Below are 24102 nucleotides of genomic sequence, written 5' to 3'. Positions count from 1 at the left end.
TTTGTTAGTTGTGATGACGGTGTGTTATTTACAGTACTGAACCTCACTGTGATTAACCTGTAAAGTTTGTTAGTTGTGATGACGGTGTGTTATTTACAGTTCTGAACCTCACTCTGATTGACTTGCCGGGCATGACGAAGGTTCCCGTGGGCGACCAGCCGGCCGACATCGAGATCCAGATCCGCACGATGCTGCTGGAGTTCATCTCCAAGGAGAGCTGTCTCATCCTGGCCGTGTCGCCCGCCAACACCGATCTCGCCAACTCGGACGCACTCAAGATAGCCAAGGAGGTCGACCCACAAGGTGTGTGTACAGACAATGTTGAAATTAGAATTTGTTTTAATGTTTGGATACTGCATGTTAGATATCTCGCACGATGTCACGCAAGCTGACACTGTATACCACTTTTAGTGCATTCACTAATTCATATTTCCTGCCATTTTGCACGTGAATGACCGCAAATAATGAAATAATAGGAAATACAGTGAAACCTCTCAAAACTAGACCCTCTGTAAAGCGGAATTCCCTCAAAACCAGACATTTTGTGTGGTCCCCTTTTAACCTTCTGACTACTGCAGGCGAGATATCGAGATGTCGGTCGATATACTGTACACTGTATACAGTGCATTCCACAATTTATATTTCCCCGCCGTTTTGCACACGACACTCACCGGAAACCGAAATATAATTAAAGAAAAAAGATTTTTTTTCAAAATGGTGGCTTTTGTTTTGATTTTTTCAATTGAAAATACCTTGAAATTTTGAGTTCAAAATGTGGTTTTCGGCAAGTATTTTCGCTTGACAACAATGGCGGCACGTCGCTGTAATTTTCAGGGATCGATAGCTGATTGTGACAGCTAATTTGATAATAAATTTGATAGTTTTACCAACAACGAAAATTACCAAATATTGCAATATGAATCTTAGTTCGGGTTTTAAAAAAAAATTCTGGTCAGAAAACCACTGTTATCGGGAATAATGGACATAAATACCCGTAAGTAAACGCAACTTTTTAGTTTTTTTGCCTAATTTTAATCACCATTAGCCGATCTAAAATAATAAAAATTACAAAAAACCTTTATTTCATGTTTTTATAAAACATTTAAGTGAATATATGTGAGTAAAAATTATAAACTTGTACCCACTCAACGTGGTTTTTGTTAAAAATTAATCCAGTAGTCTAAAGGTTAAATATCTGTACAGAAGAGAACCTCTATAAACCAGATACCTCTTAAAAGCGGACGTTTTACTTGGTTCTGAGGGTGTCCGGTTTAGAGGAGTTTCACTGTAGTTTTGATCAAGACTAAAATTGGCTCCTTTACTTTTTGTACCTGGGAATTTTTTGTTGAAAATTTGTTTTTCAGTGAGTATTTTCACTTGACAACAATGGCGGAATGTTGCGATTATTTTGTGGAATTGATAGCTGACTGTGACAGCTAACTTGGTAATTAATTTAACCATTTTATCGACAACGAAAATGAGGAAATATTAGAATATGAATCATAGATCATTTCAAAAAGCATTGTGGTCCATAAGGCACAGTAATTGGGAATAATGGCTGTAAATACTGGAATTCTGGTCACAAATGTCTTTAAGTCTTTATTGTGGGGTTTTTTGCATAATTTTAAACACCATGAACTACAAAATGTCTTTCAAATTATAAAAACACACAAAAATAATACTTATCCTATCACATATGAACATTATTTTATTTACTTATAAATTTTTTAAAAGAAAAATATATGACTAAAAGCTAAACTCTTGTACCTCCTCAATGTATTTTTGTCCAAAGTTAATCCAGTATTCAGAAGGTTGATAAGACTTGAGCAAGGAGCAAGGGTGTTTAGACTATTTTGCTAGCATACATATTGCAGGAATTTGTTAAATATTTAAAGTGAGAAATGATAATATTCTGTAATTAGCCTTTTTCCATACATGGGAGCTGATGAAACATCTCAAATTACACAATCTATGTTAGAACCTCTAATGGTTCAGCCACCCAGCTCCCGTTATTGTGTTATCTCATGACATCAACTGGTACGTAAATGGTCTATTGAGCCGATAAATCTATGGTTAATGAGGCAAGTTTTGTTATGCAAACTACTTACTAAAATACTGGTAGTAAAGGATTATATGACGATACTAATTAAAATACTGGTTGTGAAGGGTTACATGTATGTGATACTACTTACTAAAATACTGGTAGTGAAGTGTTATGTGATACTACTTGCTAAAATACTAGTAGTGAAGGGTTATGTGATACTACTTACTAAAATACTGGTAGTGAAGGATTATGTGATACTACTTACTAAAATACTGGTAGTGAAGGATTATGTGATATTACTTACTAAAATACTGGTAGTGAAGGATTATGTGATACTACTTACTAAAATACTGGTAGTGAAGGATTATGTGATTCTACTTATTAAAATACTGGTAGTGAAGGATTATGTGATTCTACTTACTAAAATACTGGTAGCGAAGTGTTATGTGATAAAAAAAATTCATAAGATGATGTATCTGCTATTTGTTTCAGGGACGCGGACGATTGGAGTTATTACAAAGCTTGATTTGATGGACGATGGAACTGATGCTCGCGACATTCTGGAAAACAGACTTCTGCCACTGCGACGAGGTGAGCTCAGATATACATGTAGTTCTACACGTCAGGATTTCTACTATATCTTTCCTCATGAGATACATCATTCTTTGACTTATTTTACCTGCCAGCTCAACACCATGTGACCTAAAGCCAAACCCACTGTTAGTCATTACAAAGTACTATGATTGGTCATTTCGAAATTGTTTAGTATTAAATGGTGTGACATTTGTATCAGTTGATATGATATAATATATATAGAATACTATACGAGTTTTCGCTAGATTTCATTTTTACGAAACGAGTGAACTTCCCAAACGTATCTGACCTCAGTTTCGTAAAAATTATATCTAGCGAAAACGAGTGTGGTATTTTATTTATTACCCTCCTTTAAATCACGTAAATTATGAAAAATAAATAAATAAATCAATGAATTTTGTATTTCAAGACCGGATGTTGATTTGCATAACTAGCCGGTGCACGACTACATACTGCCGCATTGAGAAATAGTTCGTTGTACTTCCGCTACTTCTCAGTGACATTTTCAGGGGAGTGGTGTAGATGTACTTACCCAGAAATTTCCATCAGGTTTCTTTTTTTAATTTGAAGAAAGCTGTAAGGTACATGCATAAATATATGTTTATTTTCATATTGGGTGAAAAATGGGTAAAATTAATGCAAAATTCCATATTTTAACAAAACACCCCTAAGAGACAACTGTTCCCGTTACGCCACTGGTTATACTAATAATGATGAATTCACAAATCACAACTGACAATAACAATTTGTTGACCAAAAATCCAACCAATAAGAGAATAAGTGTTTTTGCAGTTAAAAACGTGTAGCTTGCAAAGCAGCTGAGTTCACAGGAAAACTAAAGTTATAACTTTACGGTCAACGACAGTCACTTTTCGCGCCCTTGTGGCTTTGTACACAATAAATATAGCATATCTAACCGTAATTTCACTTGAAATCCATATTTCGTAAAATGTACAATTTTTTAATCACAGAATTTTCTTCAAACACATTCAGGTGCTTCAGTAATGTTAAAGCAAAACAAAAAACAGACAAAATCAATAGAAATTTTGCATTGGATTTTTTCCAGCATTCTTAAAACGGAAACGTCATGTACCCAATTTATGCTTATTGTAAGGAGGTGCAAAGTGACGTCATTGGAATTCTGACGTCATTCAAATTCAAAATTAGCTATATTATTACAATGCTTCGCCACATTAAAATAAAAACTGGTCTACTAACCTTGACCCCTGTTAAATTTCAACAACAAGCAAACAGCGCTGTTTACAGGTCGGTATATTTTAATTTTTCATAATTCTACAAAAAAATATTAAGTTTAAGTTTTAAAAAATAAAAAAGTACCTTTTGTCAAATATATCATATGAAAAAAATTAACGTTGGATATGTTTCATTTATTGTGTACGAAGCCAAAACAAGGGTCCAAAAAGTGACTGTCGTCGACCTTAATAATGATGAATTCACAAATCACAACTGACAATAACAATTTGTAGACCAAAAATCCACATAATAAATAAAATAAATAATATTATGTTTAATTATTGTTCTGTTCTGTTCTGTTCTTGCGCGGTCCAGTTTACATAAACTTTTAATGAATGACATTTGTAGTAAAAGTTGTGGGATGTTACTGACCTTGACATTAATTATGAATGAAAAAAATAGTCCCGTTATGCTAATAAGGTCGCTGTCCAACCAATCGAAATTGACTCTGTTCCCTGTTGACAAATCAAAATACAGTTTGTACGACACCGCTATATATTCACCAGGAGGGTAATAAAATGATATAATATGGTGAAGTGAGATTGTGAGTTTATTAAAACTATAGATGTGTTTGTAGTTTGCATTAGTAAATGATGTTATATAATAAGGAGGCTAGATTGTCGAATTGTTAGTTTACTGAATCAATTTTAGTGTTCTAATTTAAGTTTATGAGATTCCCTTTCCATATAAAATTTAATAACTTTAATGTAAATGATTAAAATATTATCAATGTTAAAGAATCAGGAATGCATGTAACAAGATATATAACATTTATAATATATAGAATATATCCCTAGCTAATAACATATCCCTAGTTTAAATCATCAGGAGTTTGATTGTGTCTGTCTTTCATCTGGTGGGATCAGTCCCTGTTGGTGGGCCCATTTGGGCTATTTCTCATTCCAGCCAGTGCACCACGACTGGTATATCAAAGGCTGTGGTATGTACTACTTGTCTGTGGGATGGTGCATATAAAAGATCCCTTGCTGTTAATCGAAAAGAGTAGCCCATGAATGGCGACAGCAGGTTTTTTCTCTCAATATCTGTGTGGTCCTTGAACATATGTCTGACGCCATATAACTGTAAATAAAATGTGTTGAATGCATCATTAAATAAAACATTTCTTTCTTTGTCTTTCATCTCAGAACGTCTTCACATCAATTTAGGTTCAACCACATTAACATTAAATTCTGTTTAAAAAATTAAAAAATCCTCTATTTGAAACTACACCAAGACATTTTTCTTTTCTAAGTTAAGTGCAGTTGTTACATCTGCAGAGTGAGTTGTAAGTATATGTATGTTTAAAGTTGTTATTCCATTTTCTTGTTAGCAGTCTCAAAACAAAACAAAAAATATCTGAAAGAAATAGTGTTAATTCTGTTGATATAGTATCAAAATTATTATACTAAAAACACAATAATATTTATAAATTAATATTGTTTCATGGTTCCTGCAATACTTGTTTTTTTAATTCCTATGGCCATCCTTAAAAATAATTACGTTTGTTGCAAACTGACTTGGCAGTTTAAAAACGTAATGGGTTGGTTGGTCAGTTCATTTGGAAAAGGTTTCTCTTAATTTTATTTTAAAAAATAAAGCTAAAAATAAATGAATTTGGAAATGTTTTTCGAGTTGGTTGAGTTGAGCAAACAATATTTTTTTAAGATTGGCCTAAGTTTTGTTAACTTTTATGATTTGTTAATTTCTTCTTGATTTTTATATATATATATATATATATATATATATATATATATATATATATATATATAAACATTTCCTGTATTAAATCTTTGTTGAATTTGCATCATATTTTTTATGACTAATTTTGGGGTTTTTTTTGTACATTAAATTGTTTGGTTTGTAGTAATGCATTTATGAATAATTGAAAAAAAACGTAACATTTTCCTTTTTCAAATTCATTGATTTTTAATTTTAAAAAGTAACATGATTAATTTGATATGAAGCTAGGTAAACAATTTGTAAATTTGTCTGGATGTAAAAGATTCTGTAAAATAAGATAAAACCCAACCAACAACATTGTGAGAATTGCAGTGACTTTGGTTGTCTCCATGACAGATTGTTAAACCTCTAACACAGATTCCCAGATGTTAGCATTGTTCCAGATCAGTGAAATATCGCAAGTAGAAACTAAACTGACAAGTTAGCAAAAATATCATAATTCTTTCTGTCCAACTGATCTGTATGAATTCAATTGAATAATAAATGTTGAAATTGTATTTAAGTGAATCCTTCATGCGATAAAATGTGTATAAAACGTACCTTGCTGCATGTCAGTAATAGGCATAGCCACTTGGTTATTCTTCTTTTTTATGCACTGGGTTTTTCAAAGACCATAACTATATTAAATTATTCAAGGTTTCATCTAAACTCCAACATAATATTGATATGGGCTCAAATATCTTGGATATTGTTCTTATTTTTATTTTTTATTTTTTTAAATGAATTGCACAGTATGCAGATTGCTTCTACATCCACTGGTTGGTTGTTGCTATGGCCCGTCTTTACTTTAATTAATTTAATTTTGCCATTCATGAGTCAGATTAAACCTACATGTACGTAATATAATCAACAAAGATTTACAGGGAAATTTTTACTCATTTGTTTCCTAAACATGCATCAGTATATTTTCATATGGAGCAGCTTTAACAATATGTAAAATTATTATTTTTAACACGATGACAGTCATATTATTTTGTGTTGTAAAAATGTGGCTGTAAAAAGGCACCGTTATACCATGACGTCACTTGTATTACATCATGTAAATGTGCATAGGAATGGAATTACTTTAGCTACCAGACAGATTTTTGAAGTAACAATGGGAAATAACAAAAGTAACCATCTTGCATAAATGAATGATTGTCATAAAGCCATTGCCAAATGGCTAAAGTTAACAACATTCATTCACTTGGAACAGATAAACAGTCATTCCTTATAACTGTTTCAGTATTCTCTAAAGACACCATTCTCAAAAGGTTATGTTATGTTTTAATCCCAATTTTTAATCTAAAATTACCAACTTATTATATTTTATAAATAAACATGTTTGTGTTTAAATAAACAAAGTAATATGGCATGTCTATTTTGAACACAACATGTACATGAGTTTGAAAGTGCCCAGCTGACTTAACGATCTATTTCTACTGTTAAATTATCCACTGTATTTTATATTCATTTAAAGATTTTTTTGTTCAATGACACCACTAGAGCACATCGCCTATTGGATATCAAACATTTGGTAATTTTGACATATAGTCTTAGAGCAGAAACCCTCTACATTTTCAGTTAGTAGCAAGGGATCTTTTATATGCACCATCCCATAGACAGTATAGCATATACCACGGTCTTTGATATACCAGTCGTGGTGCACTGGCTGGAACGAGAAATACATGTAGTCCAATAGGCTCACTGATGGGATTGATCCCAGACTGACCTCGCATTAGTCAACTGCTTTTCCGCTGGGCTACGATCCATCCCCTTTATATTTAGAGGATCTATTGAAACCTCTGTCATGTATATTTTCTATGAAATATTTCAGGCTATATTGGCGTTGTGAACAGAAGTCAGAGAGATATCGAGGGTAGGAAGGATATCCGGAGTGCGCTGGCTGCAGAACGCAAGTTCTTTCTCTCTCACCCTTCATACAGGTCAGTGCTAACTGATGGTACTCAGTTTAGTGAAATCAGTACACTATGAACCAACTTCCCAGACATTTCTATACACCATGTTTGTGTTGGGAACAGACCTGTCAACCTTTAGTCAAGAGAAAGCAGGAGGTGTGTTGAAAAAGCAGATTTTGTCAAAAAGCAGGAGATTTTTCAAATGCACACAATTTAACAAACATCGCAATTTTTTTTTTTTTTTTAATTATTACATATATACTTGTTAACCTTAGATCTTGGCATTACAAAAACAAAACATCTCTGTGGGACAGACTACAAGTACCTAAGACAAATTTATATAAAGGTTATAAATTAATATTCAATTTTTACTATAATGAGGAACAGTGGCGTGGTACTTACTTAAAATCATTATAACGATGCAAACATTGTATTTCCACTAATCATAAATAAAACCTCATACTGACATCGTGTGAAATATATCGGAATTACACCCATTTCCGTGAGTAACTTTATGTTAAACACAACATTTATTAATTGTACAAAAATAATCTCTTGAAGTGTACTCTTGTTACCAACATTTTACTGCACAAACATACAAACCTAACTGATACAAGTATTGTTTATATAGCTAATTGGTCTTTTCAGTGTCTGGCCATAACATGTGATTTTAATGTGTGTATTGCTGTCAACTCTGGGCCAGAGTCTGGCACTTCAAACTCATCATAGTTGCATTTTGTAATCTAGTGGGAAGACGTTTTACAAGTCAGAGGCGTTATTGGGACTAAATTGGATATAGTTTTATATATGGCAACACTGAATGTCAATATACAGCCTGTTGAATCAGCAGCAACATGCTTCATAGCCATTACGATGACAACAAACATTATAACACATCATTTTATAAACTCCATGAATTTTTTTTTATGCTTACAAAAAATGTCATTTAACAGGAGATTTTTTCTCCTGTGCAGGTTAGCTGGAGGTTTAATCAAATACCGGGATACTCCCGATGAATCCAAGAGGGTTGACAGGTCTGGTTGGGAATCAGGAATTTTATCATCAGTCTTTGGTTATTTTACTGTGTATAACAGTAAGTCTATATTATATATACATTTAGCAATTAATAAAATATACTTCTTGAATGCAAATGTTTTATAAATATTACCTGTAATTGTTTGAGTTATAGCCCTTGTTATATTCAGATCTTTAAGAGTTATTCACAGAAATGTTTTTTGTTTACATGTATAATTCAGACATGTGGCAGACCGGATGGGCACGCCATACTTACAGAAAGTGCTGAATCAGCAGTTGACGAACCACATCCGCGAGTCCCTGCCGGCGCTACGCAATCGCCTCCAGACCCAGCTGCTGAGCATGGAGAAAGAGGTGGAGGAGTACAAAAACTTCCGGCCAGACGACCCCGCACGCAAAACCAAGGCCATGATGCAGTGAGAACACTTTGTCTTTAGATCTAGGTGTACTCTTAAAGTTACAAGACCCACCGCAAGATACAGTGAAAACAGTGTGCAGCGCTCTTGAAGATACGTGACCCACTAAAAACAGTGTACAGCACTCTTAAAGATACATGACCCACTAAAAACAGTATACAGCACTCTTAAAGATACAGGACCCACTAAAAACTGTACAGCACTCTTAAATATACACGACCCACTGAAAACAGTGTACAGCACTCTTAAAGATACACGACCCACTGAAAACAGTGTACAGCACTCTTAAAGATACACGGCTTACTAAAAACTGTACAACACTCTTAAAGATACATGACTCACTAAAAACAGTGTACAGCACTCTTAAAGATACACGGCTCACTAAAAACAGTGTACAGCACTCTTAAAGATACACGGCCCACTAAAAACAGTGTACAGCACTCTTAAAGATACACGACCCACTGAAAACAGTGTACAGCACTCTTAAAGATACATGGCCCACTAAAAACAGTGTACAGCACTCTTAAAGATACACGGCTCACTAAAAACAGTGTACAGCACCCTTAAAGATACACGGCCCACTAAAACGGTACAACACTCTTAAAGATACATGACTCACTAAAAACAGTGTACAGCACTCTTAAAGATACATGGCCCACTAAAAACAGTGTACAGCACTCTTAAAGATACATGACTCACTAAAAACAGTGTACAGCACTCTTAAAGATACATGATCCACTAAAAACAGTGTACAGCATTCTTAAAGATACATGACTCACTAAAAACAGTGACAGTGTATAGCACTCTTAAAGATACATGACACACTAAAAACAGTGTACAGCACTCTTAAAGATACTTGACCCATTAAAAACAGTGACAATGTACAGCACTTTTAAAGATACTTGATCACTAAAAACAGTGTACAGCACCTCTGGTCAAAACATACAATTTGTGGCATAAAATATTCATTTGTGTACATCTGGCATGTTTTTATGGTACAAGGTGGGATCTAGCTCGGTTTGTAGAGGGCTCACCTGAGGTGCTTGCGTCGTATGATCTAATCACCTCAGTGGACACATTGTCTTACTGTTTTTTCCCCATCCCAACCAGTTCACAATGAGTGGTTTATCAGAAGGCCATGGTATGTGCTGTCCTGTCTGGGAAAGTGCATATAAAAGATCACTTGCCAATAATGGAAAAATGTAGCAGGTTTCCTCTTAGACTACAAGTCAAAGATTACCAAATGTTGTGTACATCTGGCATTCTCCTGGTTGTCGTAATATCTGCTCACTAGAATTTTGATGATTACAAGGAGCCATTTAATATATTACCATATTGAGCATTTTTAATACTTTACCTTCTTTTTTTTTAAATTCACATGCAAAGAGGGTAGACAATGATCTTTTAATTTTGTGCTATTTTATATTTTACAATATTGTTTGGATCATATATATATATATTTAATTGTGTCTTAGACTGATTCAGCAGTTTGGAACAAACTTTGACCGAGATATTGAGGGTTCTGGTAACCAAGTGAACACTGAAGACTTGTCGGGTGGAGCTAAAATCAACCGTGTGTTTCACGAGCGCTTTCCGTTCGATCTAGTCAAGGTTAGTGTTTTCAGCTCTGTGATATTTTTAGTAATATATTTTCACTGATCTGGCATTTTTAATGCTGAAAGTAATATTGCAGTGTAGTATATAAGTACAATGGTGTTACCAAGTTATTTAGTAATATTGCAGTGTAGTATATAAGTACAATGGTGTTACCAAGTTATTTAGTAATATTGCAGTGTAGTATATAAGTACAATGGTGTTACCAAGTTATTTAGTAATATTGCAGTGTAGTATATAAGTACAATGGTGTTACCAAGTTATTTAGTAATATTGCAGTGTAGTATATAAGTGCAATGGTGTTACCAAGTTATTTAGTAACAACTCTTGATGTATTGTCATTAATTAATGTTCCAAAAATCAAATCAAAGCATCTTGGCAATGTAAAATTTTGAACCATTTTTTATTTTAAAAATAGGACCGAACTGAATAGTGAAGCTTCATTCATCAAAGTGATTTTTACAGAATTTTAGCCCCATATCCCCACCCCACCCCCTCACCCCCCACCCCCCAAACTATAAATAATGCCTGTGCTCCCATGTATGTGATCACTGTGCATTGAATGAAAATGGGGTCTATTAGCACAGCTTTTTAAAAGTAATAGTTTCAGTCTTACACTGATATGCATAGGGGCAGTCTAGAATATATTTGTGCCTTCTTGAATATGTTTCTGTTTTGGCTCATTCAGTCACAGAACAAATGATCCACATTAATTTTCCTGCCATGACATGCTATTCTTTTGATTCCCTTTTAACTGCAATTGCTAATCTCTCTGTTGTGAAAACATGATAATCACCTTCGATGCTCAGATTGTTGGATGCCATTCTCAATCATTTAGTGTATAATCATGTACTAATCTAATAAAACGACTGACACAAATTTATTAAAACTAGGTGAGATTGCAGTACATTAAAACATCACAGTTGTTGTCAATAGACTGTTATTGTTTTTATTCACAGCAAGAATTTGATGAGAGAGAACTACGAAGAGAGATTGGTATAGTCATCAAAAACATTCACGGTATCAGGTGAGCAAGCGAATGTTTAATCTGTTAGTCGTCAAATACAGATTTCAAGCTGGCATTGGCAAATACGTTTCATAACAAATTTATCACACCTCATGTTCAGTCACTTTTCTTATCTTGTATCATATTGTGTTTGTCACGTTTTTTTTCACCACCGAAAATGCTTGAGTTTGGCTAACCATTGCTGCCAATATGTTTTTGAAACATTAAACCTGGAGTAATTTTTCTTTTCTTCTTAGTATATTCATCTGTAGTTTTGAAAAGTGCATAAATATTTATAGATGTTGGAGATAACAGTTACATAATATATATTATTGGTTGATTTGTTGCTAGTAGGGTTTTTAATTTTATGGAGACCCCCCCCCCCCCCCAAAAAAAAAAGAAGTAAATAAATAAATTAAAAAAATAATACTTTTTTTTAAATAATAAACAGACATGTTGAATTTGTTTGGTCTTTGTGACATGAATGTTAGCTACAATGAAATGCCATAACTTCATGACAGATGAATTACTTCATTTGTTTGCTGTGTTATACCACCTGCTTTTAATTAACCTACCTCTGTTTCTCCTATGAAATGTAATAAATACCCTGTATGTAGGGGCAATCTGCGGGATGTGTGCTTGTAATTCTTAGTTCCCTTTATGTCAGGTTCAACTTTATTCCTGTAATTATATTCTGAATCCTACAGTGTTTGTTGTGTATCTTACAGAACGGGTCTGTTTACCCCCGATATGGCGTTCGAGACAATTGTTAAAAAACAGATTGACAGATTGAAACCACCGTCAATCCGCTGCACAGATCTGGTTGTTAACGAACTTTCCAATGTTGTCAAGAAATCCACGGAAAAGGTAAGTCCAGCAGTTTTTCACCAACTCTGAATTAAATGTAGTACTAGTAGTATTAAAGATATGAAATTTTGTTTTTACTTTCTTCACTATAGCTGATCATTTATAAAAATTTGGGAATCCCAGTCCTGTAATATTCCTTTAAAGGAAGATCAAATAAATCCTATAACATCATTGATAGCCCCGAAAAAACACAACAACAAAAAATGAAATAAAAAAACAACCCAAGCATCTGATCTGACATCCGATATTTAGACAACATCTGTTAGAAAATATAACTTCCAGTTCTTGATAATATTATATTACTTATTAATATCAAATTCTAAATTATTTACTTAATAATTAATTGCATTGTACATTGTAAAAAAAGGAAACAAAAGACAATTTTCTGTGGATTCGCAATGATTTACGTTTTTGGCTTTGCTAATGGATTCTGGTTGAATTTGACAAAAAACTAGACCTCGTTTTGGAATGCTGTATTCTGTACTCATTGGGTAATCTGATTCTAATAAATGTTCCATTCATTCTCTTGTAGATGAATGCGTATCCAAGGTTACGGGAAGAGACTGAGAGAATCGTTACCATGCGCATTCGAGAGAGGGAGCAAAAGGCAAAGGATCAAATCTTGTTACTGATAGACATTCAGCTGGCATATATGAACACCAATCATGAAGATTTTATAGGCTTTGCTAAGTAAGGCTTCTGTAACCCTAAGAAACATCAGGGGAGTGTATGATATTTTGTTTGAACCTCAAGATGAAATTTCAGTTGAAAAACAATATTTAGGGTGAGACAAAATGGGAAGGGGCCAATTACAATTGCTTACCTGGTCTGTTACCCATATACCCATATTTTGAAAATATCAAGTTAAATGAGATCTGTTGTTTTGTATGGGGGAATTTATCACAACCACAAATAGTATAAATGGAAGCGATCTTGTACTAAATTTGTGAATGTCATGGATCAGTAAATCTGCCACATGTGATCCCAGTTCTTAAATGACCAACAGCACAGTGTAGTTTGAATAACATGAATTGGCTTCTTTCATCCTTATTGTGATCCATACTGTGTAAAGATGTTGTGTTTAGCATGTTGTAGATTAGATCATATTCAGTGCGTTTTTACTTTATTTGTTAAAGGTGCGCAGACCCTAGTTTTAGCCCGTGAAAATGTATTGGTCAATCTGCAAACCTGCAACACATTGGGATACAGTTATTTAAGAATTGAACGTGAAATTTTTTGAGTTTCATGCTAGTATGAAACGCAAAACCACTTTACACACTGTATGAATGGCGTAGCGCGTTAGCGCGAAGCCATTCATACTAAAGTGTGTAAAGCGGTTTTGCATTTCATACTAGCATGAAACTCAAAAAATTTCACGTTCAATTCTTATAATTCCAAACACATAACCATGTCATTAATGTAAACCTCTTTAAAATAAAAAGTGAACTCTATTTTCCAACTATTTACTATTTTATTAACACGAAATTCATACTCAACATTAGCGGAATCCCTATGGTGGTTTCGGCTTTTTCCGTCAATAGCCGAATGAGAGAATGACAATGTTACAATCATGAATACAATTCATATTAATTTTTTGCATTAAATATCAATACCAACTAGAAACATTTTGAATTCACTAGAAACATATAACGTAAGTAATTTTAATAACTTTTAACCTGTAATAAAAATGTCTGAAGCGATCTGTTTTGTATGGTATAATTTATGTGAAGCGGTTGGTGTATGAATATTTAACTAAGAACTGTGGATGGGCGCCATTTTTTGATTAGTCCAGATTTACCAATTACGACGTTGAAATTACAATTATAAAATGTTTGAGTGCGTGAAAATTCCATGTGTTGATAGATTTGACATGGAGAAAGTGGTTTCAATGTTTCCAGAAATGGATGAAAAAGGTGTGTCGCGAGTTTCTGTGTTTACTGGCCTTGTAATTGTGGAAGTGGCAACACAGGATGGTTTTGGCATGTGTGACTTCAAGTGGTGCGACACAAGTATTCGTGACATTTGACAGTGCCATGCTGATGTTTCGTTTTTGGAAAGTGGAACATTCTCTGTTGTAGCTTCGAATTGAAGCTTCGTTCCTGTGTCCCGACATGTACATGATATACCTAGTTTCAAAACCCCGATTCGTTTAAAGATTGGATCGCAGTGGCTATGTGTTGTGTACGTCATACTACAATGCCGTTGAATGCGCGTTACTGCTAATGGTTGGCATGAACTGACTGAATTTTGTTTTTGAAATCACTTTTGTAAAAGACCAAATTCCATCCGCATTGGAATTATACACTTTTTTTGGATCGACAAAATAGATTTTTAGCTGTGGGATTTTGAATTCACTATAAACATGTAATGTAAGTAATTTCAATAACTTTTAACCTTTAATAAAAAATGTCTGAAGCGACCTATTTTGTATGGTATAATTTATATGTGAAGATTTTTAGATGTTTACAAGTTTGACGGCAGACGATTACTGTTTGATGTCTAAAAATAGAATCTCAAGGAAATTCCTCGGGGATTCCTTTGTTGACATAATTCATAAAAGTAGTTCCGGCTATATAGCCAAAAATAGTGCTAAACTGAGATTCATGGTGCTATGAATGCCAGTTTTTATCATCACGTAATACGAATTTAACCAATCCAAGGGTTTATAATAAAGGGATTTTTAGAGATTGGAATTATAATAGAATGAAACTAAAGTCTTTGATGTTTAAATGGAGAAATACCGTCTGAATATAACTAGAGCTTATCTTAATAACCATTACTTCTCAGACAAACATGCATTTTGGGGTATTGCAAAAACATGGATGACCAGAACCATGTCAGGTGTACAGAAATTAATATTGTAAATCACAAAATGTGACTACTTTTAATTTAAATTTTCAAAAATGGCTTGAATTGTGAAAAATGTGTCTTAGTATTTAAAAACTAGGTTCTGTTACTTTAATTTCTACAAACAGTAAGACTATGAATGTTGTGTATTGTATTTGATATTGTTTGTTTGTGCCAGTGCTCAGCAGAAGTCTGAGAACACGACGAAGCGTAAGATCGGAAACCAGGTGATCCGGAAGGGCTGGCTCACCCTGCACAACGTCAGCTTCATGAAGGGAGGATCCAAAGACTTCTGGTTCATTCTCTCCGCAGAAACACTCTCCTGGTACAAAGACGAACAGGTAAGTCTGTCACACTTGTACATAATTAGTACAAATAGCTCTGTAGTGCTTATCTTCAGTTTTCCAAAAACATGTTTAAATTTTAAAATTATTTTAATGGTTCAAAATTGTATTGGAGGGATTAGACAAAGTCAGAAGAGTTATGAAAAAAAATTATTATAAAATTTGTCGTATAGAAAGATTTGTCGATTACACTGAAAAAATATGACAGTAGGTGTAAAAAGGTAGTTTATAAATGAATCCATGTTTGTTTTTGGAAAAATTTTTTTATTGCATATTTATGTTTGAAAATTTGCAAATAACGATTTATAGAGACAGATTTGAAGATTAAATTGATTTTAAGACAGACTATTTTAACTTAAATTCTAGTCTGGAATTAATTTGATAGATATTTGAATTTATGTCCCTTTCAATTTTTGTTTTTCTATTTTATTTTAACACTAACATTTTTAGTATTAGGACATATCTTTTTCATATTTGTTTGAATAGTCTAGTATCCACCACATTGCTAAATTGAGCTGACTTTGCTATGGGTTATGGTTTAAAATTGTTATTACTGAGCATAATTGTATCGCGTTTCTTACTATGTACAGATTCCGAAGAAAATACAGTTCCTTTTAAATTTCCCATTCTAAATTATGATTTTTCTTACAGATAATTATTATCAGATGTTTTGTTTTAGTGAAAATTGATTTGAACAATTATGTTTTCCTTCTCGTTTTTCTGTCTTGCCTTGTTTCTTCCTTTCTTTTAGTATTCTTTCTTCAGTGATAGAAGACTCTTCACCCACAGAGTTTTTGATAGGTTGTAGAATCGTTTCCCCACATTTGTTTTGTTCTGTTACCAACCAGTGACCCAATAATTATTGGTATACAAAGGCCATGATGGTATGTGTGTTACTGTGGAGTAAATAAAACTTCTTGCTGGTAATCAGAATGTTTTGTCTGTCACACTTCAGACCATGTGTCATAATACTATACTCTAGGGTGTGTGTAGAGCACATTTAGTGATGAGTATTTTGTCTGTCACACTTCAGACCACAATACTATACTCCAGGGTGTGTGTAGAGCACATTTAGTGATGAGTATTTTGTCTGTCACACTTCAGACCACAATACTATACTCCAGGGTGTGTGTAGAGCACATTTAGTGATGAGTATTTTGTCTGTCATACTTCAGACCACAATACTATACTCCAGGGTGTGTGTAGAGCACATTTAGTGATGAGTATTTTGTCTGTCATACTTCAGACCACAATACTATACTCCAGGGTGTGTGTAGAGCACATTTAGTGATGAGTATTTTGTCTGTCATACTTCAGACCACAATACTATACTCCAGGGTGTGTGTAGAGCACATTTAGTGATGAGTATTTTGTCTGTCATACTTCAGACCACAATACTATACTCCAGGGTGTGTGTAGAGCACATTTAGTGATGAGTATTTTGTCTGTCACACTTCAGACCACAATACTATACTCCAGGGTGTGTGTAGAGCACATTTAGTGATGAGTATTTTGTCTGTCATACTTCAGACCACAATACTATACTCTAGGGTGTGTGTAGAGCACATTTAGTGACGAGTATTTTGTCTGTCATACTTCAGACCATAATACTATACTCCAGGGTGTGTGTAGAGCACATTTAGTGATGAGTATTTTGTCTGTCATACTTCAGACCATAATACTATACTCCAGGGTGTGTGTAGAGCACATTTAGTGATGAGTATTTTGTCTGTCATACTTCAGACCATAATACTATACTCCAGGGTGTGTGTAGAGCACATTTAGTGACGAGTATTTTGTCTGTGATACTTCAGACCACAATACTATACTCTAGGGTGTGTGTAGAGCACATTTAGTGATGAGTATTTTGTCTGTCACACTTCAGACCACAATACTATACTCCAGGGTGTGTGTAGAGCACATTTAGTGACGAGTATTTTGTCTGTCACACTTCAGACCATGTGTCATAATACTATACTCCAGGGTGTGTGTAGAGCACATTCATTGATGAGTATTTTGTCTGTCATACTTCAGACCACAATACTATACTCCAGGGTGTGTGTAGAGCACATTTAGTGATGAGTATTTTGTCTGTCATACTTCAGACCATGTGTCATAATACTATACTCCAGGGTGTGTGTAGAGCACATTTAGTGATGAGTATTTTGTCTGTCATACTTCAGACCACAATACTATACTCCAGGGTGTGTGTAGAGCACATTTAGTGATGAGTATTTTGTCTGTCATACTTCAGACCACAATACTATACTCCAGGGTGTGTGTAGAGCACATTTAGTGATGAGTATTTTGTCTGCCATACTTCAGACCACAATACTATACTCCAGGGTGTGTGTAGAGCACATTTAGTGATGAGTATTTTGTCTGCCATACTTCAGACCACAATACTATACTCTAGGGTGTGTGTAGAGCACATTTAGTGATGAGTATTTTGTCTGTCATACTTCAGACCATAATACTATACTCCAGGGTGTGTGTAGAGCACATTTAGTGATGAGTATTTTGTCTGTCATACTTCAGACCATAATACTATACTCCAGGGTGTGTGTAGAGCACATTTAGTGATGAGTATTTTGTCTGTGATACTTCAGACCACAATACTATACTCTAGGGTGTGTGTAGAGCACATTTAGTGATGAGTATTTTGTCTGTCATACTTCAGACCACAATACTATACTCCAGGGTGTGTGTAGAGCACATTTAGTGACGAGTATTTTGTCTGTCACACTTCAGACCATGTGTCATAATACTATACTCCAGGGTGTGTGTAGAGCACATTTAGTGATGAGTATTTTGTCTGTCATACTTCAGACCACAATACTATACTCCAGGGTGTGTGTAGAGCACATTTAGTGATGAGTATTTTGTCTGTCATACTTCAGACCACAATACTATACTCCAGGGTGTGTGTAGAGCACATTTAGTGACGAGTATTTTGTCTGTCATACTTCAGACCACAATACTATACTCCAGGGTGTGTGTAGAGCACATTTAGTGACGAGTATTTTGTCTGTCACACTTCAGACCACAATACTATACTCCAGGGTGTGTGTAGAGCACATTTAGTGATGAGTATTTGGGCAGGACCTAGCCCAGTGGTAAAGCCCTCGCTTGATGCACGGTCGGTCTGGATCGATCTCCATCTGAGACTATATTTGTATGTCAAAATACCAGATGTTTGACATCCAATAGCTGATGATTAAAAATCAATGTGCTCTAGTGGTGTCATTAAACAAATTTTAGCTAAGAGGTGATTTTGTAACATTGTAATGGAAGCATTAGTAAGCTGTTAATGGTAAAGTAGTTAAATTGGTCCAAGTGCTGGGTAGTCATTTTATGACTGGAATTGTGTGTAGTCCCACCCGGAATACGAGACTGACCTTCCCTTGGTCTGAAACATGACAGCAGTCAGTGAAACACCATTGTTGAAGTGTTGATAAATAAACCCAGTTTTTTCTTATCTTTCTCGCTTTTTACTTTATCCTTTCTTCCTTCCTTCTGTTTTCCCCTCTCTTACTTTTACTCACACTACCATCATTATTCCACCATCTTTCCATTTCTACTTTTCTGTTGTTTTGTTCCATTTATGTTATAAATTGTTTTTATGTAGAATTCATTTTGTTTTGTTTGTAGTCAAGATTCTCGGTGTATTATTTACATAATTTATATGCTTACTTAGATTTTATTTCACCTTGTTTCCTCTTCTCTTAGTAAAGGTAATTCCCTGGTATCATGGACGTTACCAGTCATGAATGCTGCATGCTCTTCCTTTCAGTATTTTCATTCTCCATGCCTTTGCTATAGTGCATAGATTGGGTAGGACTGGTGTGGGGAACACGTACTAACACAGAAAGGTCCGGCATCAACATTTACGTGAGCCTTGGACTATTTATTTCATTAAGTAGGAAATGCAAGATGAGGATATGAATGAAAAATGTATTAATCAGTTCTCATTTTAGTGGTTGTTCACAGTTATCATTTTTACCGACTTACAAAACATAATTAAAAATTAATATTTATATCAACTTCTTCTTTTTTGGGGGGAGTGGGGGTGAGGGTGAGTTAAAACAAGCACAGTTGGGATTTAGCCTGAAAATAGTTTTCTGATGCACATCAGTGATCTAGAATCGATTCCCCGTCGGTCAGCCCATTTGGCTACATCTTTTTCCAGCCAGTGCACCACAACTGGTGTAACAATGTTCATTGTGTGTACCATCTTGTCTGTTGGAAGGTTCATATAAAAGCTTTCTTGTTGATAATTGAAAAGAGTAGCCCATGGAGTGGTAGAAGCAGGTTTCCTCTCATTATCTGTGTGATCCGTAACCATAAATTAAAATGTGTTGAGTCGGTAAATAAAACAGTTCTTTTTGTTTTTCAGTTAAAAAGCATATGTTGGTATTAACCCACCCTAAGCATAATTTCTGTGCTCTTTTAAATGATGATTGTGAACAGCCCTCTATGTAAATTTTCATAAAATATATTTCTGCTACAGTTGTGATAATGATGTTGTCTTGCCATACTGGTTTCCTGTTACATGTATCTTGTTTTCCTGCTTGACCATATTACTTCTGCACTGACAGGGTTACCTCCCCTCATTTTCAGGAGAAGGACAAGAAATACATGCTGTCGCTGGACAACTTGAAACTGCGCGATCTCGAAAGTAGCATCTTCTCCCGCCACCCCACATTTGCTATCTTTAATACAGAGTCTAGGTACTTGAAACTGAAAGTGAAACTAGTGTCACAGATGCACAGGGCCTGACCAGGCAGGCTCTTGGTTAGACCGCAGTTCACAATACTACACGGTTAAAGTATCACGTTTTCAGAACTCAGCTCATTTCACTTTTATAGTGTTTACTTTGTATTAAATGGGTTTTGAGTTTCTTTTATTAATATATATAGTAGAATTTATTAAATAAACTATTCAAGTTAACTCAGTTTATTTATTAGATTTTAAAAATAATTTTTAATTTACAAGAAGAATAATGAAAATTGTGTCAAATAGAGAAAATATTCATTTGGTGATGTAAATCATGTAGAATTTTAAAATAAATTTGTAATACTATGATTATCACTGAGCACTGAAAACATGATATGATAGTTTTGACGTGGGGTGGTGTTGTGTAACGCGGTCCATGTGGAGACAGGTAAATGTCTAGTGTGTGTTTCTTGTCTTCATTGTGACGTTTCATGTTCAGAGTCCACTTGTGCGATGCATGGGTTAGCTGTGTGTGGTGCACGGACTGAAGGCTTGCTCACTGATCTAACATCTCACGTTGTGCATGGGTCGAGGCATGTTGGATCACATTGTGTAGTGCAGCTGGTGCATGGGTGGTGGTGTTTAGCTGGCTACACTGGATATTACCATTATGTGAGTAGAATGTTGATCTTGAGCATTAGTCCTGTCTAAAGGAGTCTAGACAGGATTCTGTGGAACTGTTGAGGCGTCACTCAGAGTTAGACCGGTGTCCCACTAGAGTTAGACCGGTGTCCCAAGAATTTTGGATTTGTTACGGTCTTTATTATCTCTGGAGAACTGAAACAACTCATGGTTTTTATGGATACATGATCTAGCCCCATGCTTATGAAACCAGGGAACATTTTATTGAGTATCACGTCACCATTTACTATACAAGTTTCAGAGATTGCTACACAATTTTTAAACATTAAACAGTAGTTGCTAATCAGTTGACTAAAAATATCACTAATAAAGATTTAGAAAGCAAAATGTTCCCTGGAAACGTTTTGAGTCTAGACTCAAGACTTTAATAACGTCTTGAGATTTTAACATCATGATAACACAATATAACTGCATGCTTGCAACATCATTGAAGATTTGAGTCTAGACTCTATAAAGTTTCATAAGCATGGACCAAGGACTCAAGTTGAAGATTGTCTGGACTCGAGTTGTACTAACACAAGGTTGTCATGTGCTACTGTTTCATGTACTGCTAACACAAAGTGTTGAAACACCAGGCAGATCAGGACAGTAACGACAAAATTAATTTACATCATTACTACGAACATGTATTGAAATTCAAAAGTAAAATATACCTAGTATTACAGTATTTAATTTTTTTTTATAATGTTAATGATGCTAATTATATATTTTTTAATATTTAAGCTTCACATAACTGTGTCAGTCATGTGATTTGCTAATTATATTTCTATTTTTGCTTTATTTGTCTGTCTGCTTTTTATTGTTTGGTTGTAAAACAACACTTAATATTTTGTGTTGGCCTGCATGAGACATTTTGCCTCCAGTGTGTTTGGTGGTCGTGGCCTGGTCAGTGTTACTGCTGCTTCTCGTTGGGATGTTGTTGACAAACCCCGGACTCCCGTCTCCTCCCTGCACGCTTCTCTAACGACACACTAGCAGGCCTCCCCCGCGGCTAGACTAGCGTGTCTGTATGAGTGTTGTTTCGTTTAGGAAAAGGAAAAGAGGTACATGCTTCCGCTGGATAATTTGAAGATTCGCGATTTGGAGGCGGGTTTTATTTCAAAGAAACTGGCCTTTGCTCTCTTCAATACAGATCTCAGGTAGAAGATCCCCGTTTAGTTTTTCGCTTCACCAATATTTTCCTTCATCTCTCCGGTGAAATAGCTATCAGCTGGAAACTTTATGCAGGTTTTGACACTTGCTGTCAGGTGGTGGTGGGGCAGAAATAATTAATATGAACCCAGGAGACGGAAGTAAAAGTTTATTGTAGGATTCTAACATTATCTTTAAAGATCTAAATACCCAAGGTAATTATAGTACATTAAACCATAGGTAAACAGCCACGTAAGGGACGTGTTCTCTTAAGTCTGGTTTGACCGTGTCATGTTTTTTAAATGTCCACCTCAGATTTAGTCAGACTCTGAGATGTCCAGCACCTTACAAAGAGAGACAGTTTGGTGCTGGTTTGGCTGTCATATACCGGTTCCAATCTGGAATAAATGTTATCACTCATTTGGAAAGATGCGCACTTTAGATTTTCAAACTTTGTGTGGAGATTTTAATTGGTGCTACTATGATAATGATTAACACATTGTGTCACAAGTTGAATTGCTTTATTGGAGAATTTGCCTGTGTATATATTATTATAATTTTTTAAAATGAAACCAGCCTGACCTGTTTAAGTTTCCAGTAGACAGTTGTTTGTTTTACTTAAAGAGAATCACTCATCAGTTTTAAGTGCACAAGTTATTAGCCTCTGTATTTGGTTTTTGTCTATTTAAATTTTATACAGTAATTTGATATAAAAGTGTTATATCTACTTTACATTATTTTTAGTGGTATGTCGTGTGTCTTACATATTAGTATACCATTAGAGCTTCTAGAATTTTCAAAAAATTCACTAGCCATGGGATTAATGATTTTCAAAATTTACTGACCAGTCAAAAGTCTGCAAGCCAAACTTCTGTGTGTATCATACATTTGTACTAATAATACTACAAGTAGAAAGTAGTTTTACCACCAAGAAAATATTTCAAGATTTTTTTAATACTGACTGTGTTAAATACATTACAGAGTGTGCTGACACCAATGACTGATTCTCTTTAAAAATTAATATTTGTTTTTGTTGTACTTTCATGTAGATGCCAGTTGTTTCCAGGGCTACGCATCCAGCTTATTACTAACAACAACTAAGTTTATGATCTCATCGTATTCACTAACAGTCGAGTTGTATCGTTTGTTGTTTTTACTAGGAGAGAGAGAAGCGCTACATGCTACCGTTAGACGGGTTACGATTACGTGATCAGGAAGGGGGATTTTTCTCACACAAATATATGTTTGTCCTTTTTAACCCTGAGACAAGGTAGGTCGGCGCCATTTGACCTTGAAATGCCAGGGTCTTCTCTTTGTATTAGTGGCTTGCTTTAGGTCTGTACCTAGGGAAGATTTGGGGATGGGGGAAGCAAATCATCAGCTTTTTTAAATCATGTGAGGTATTTTTACAGTTAAATCATCAGGGGCCTAATTCACTAAACTCTCATAACTTTGCGATCTCGTAGTGCAATGCTAAAAGACTTGCAAAGAGGATGCTTTGTTGTCTAGCAGAGCCTAAGAGACCTTTGTGAATTAGGCTTCTGATCGAGATGCTGTAATTCACAAAATGTTAGCAAGCATAAAATGTTAGTGAATTTAGCGGGGTCATACAAGACGCTAATATTTCATGATGCTAAATTTAAAGAGATATACACGTACAACGCACTGTTCCAAAAAACTTTTTTTGTGTAATTGTTTTGTCTGTGATTAACTAAAGACACAACAATGGTTACATACTACTGATTAAACAAAGGGATATCAAACAACAATAGTTAGTTAGCATGCAATTTTCTACTAAATTGAAGTTGTCTGTATGCTGCTTAACATCAAGAATCATCAAAAACATTATTTCAGCTGATCTTACAACTTAAGCTTATTCGTTTTTCAGTTTCTT

General features: G+C 34.8%; 1 protein-coding gene across 6 annotated transcripts in view; it reads left to right on the top strand.

Moving 5' to 3' along the window:
* The window catches only part of LOC121384128 (dynamin-1-like), an 80434-nt gene that overhangs the window by 32939 nt on the left and 23393 nt on the right, over positions 1 to 24102 (top strand). For 2 of the 6 annotated variants that reach the window (XM_041514371.1, XM_041514369.1), the window contains exons 4-14: positions 100 to 303; positions 2537 to 2635; positions 5145 to 5177; positions 7449 to 7557; positions 8787 to 8981; positions 10457 to 10592; positions 11555 to 11622; positions 12330 to 12468; positions 13001 to 13158; positions 15494 to 15656; positions 20280 to 20389. In XM_041514371.1, coding sequence (XP_041370305.1) covers positions 100 to 303; positions 2537 to 2635; positions 5145 to 5177; positions 7449 to 7557; positions 8787 to 8981; positions 10457 to 10592; positions 11555 to 11622; positions 12330 to 12468; positions 13001 to 13158; positions 15494 to 15656; positions 20280 to 20389 — 1414 coding nt within the window. Of the gene's footprint in view, positions 1 to 99; positions 304 to 2536; positions 2636 to 5144; positions 5178 to 7448; positions 7558 to 8786; positions 8982 to 10456; positions 10593 to 11554; positions 11623 to 12329; positions 12469 to 13000; positions 13159 to 15493; positions 15657 to 20279; positions 20390 to 22106; positions 22217 to 23368; positions 23479 to 24102 lie in introns of all 6 variants that reach the window. The other 4 variants (XM_041514370.1, XM_041514368.1, XM_041514372.1 and 1 more) reach the window with 4 other exon arrangements.

Source organism: Gigantopelta aegis, chromosome 10 (genome assembly GCF_016097555.1).
Source record: "Gigantopelta aegis isolate Gae_Host chromosome 10, Gae_host_genome, whole genome shotgun sequence".
Classification (NCBI taxonomy): domain Eukaryota; kingdom Metazoa; phylum Mollusca; class Gastropoda; order Neomphalida; family Peltospiridae; genus Gigantopelta; species Gigantopelta aegis.
This window is presented reverse-complemented; position numbering and strand designations above follow the sequence as displayed.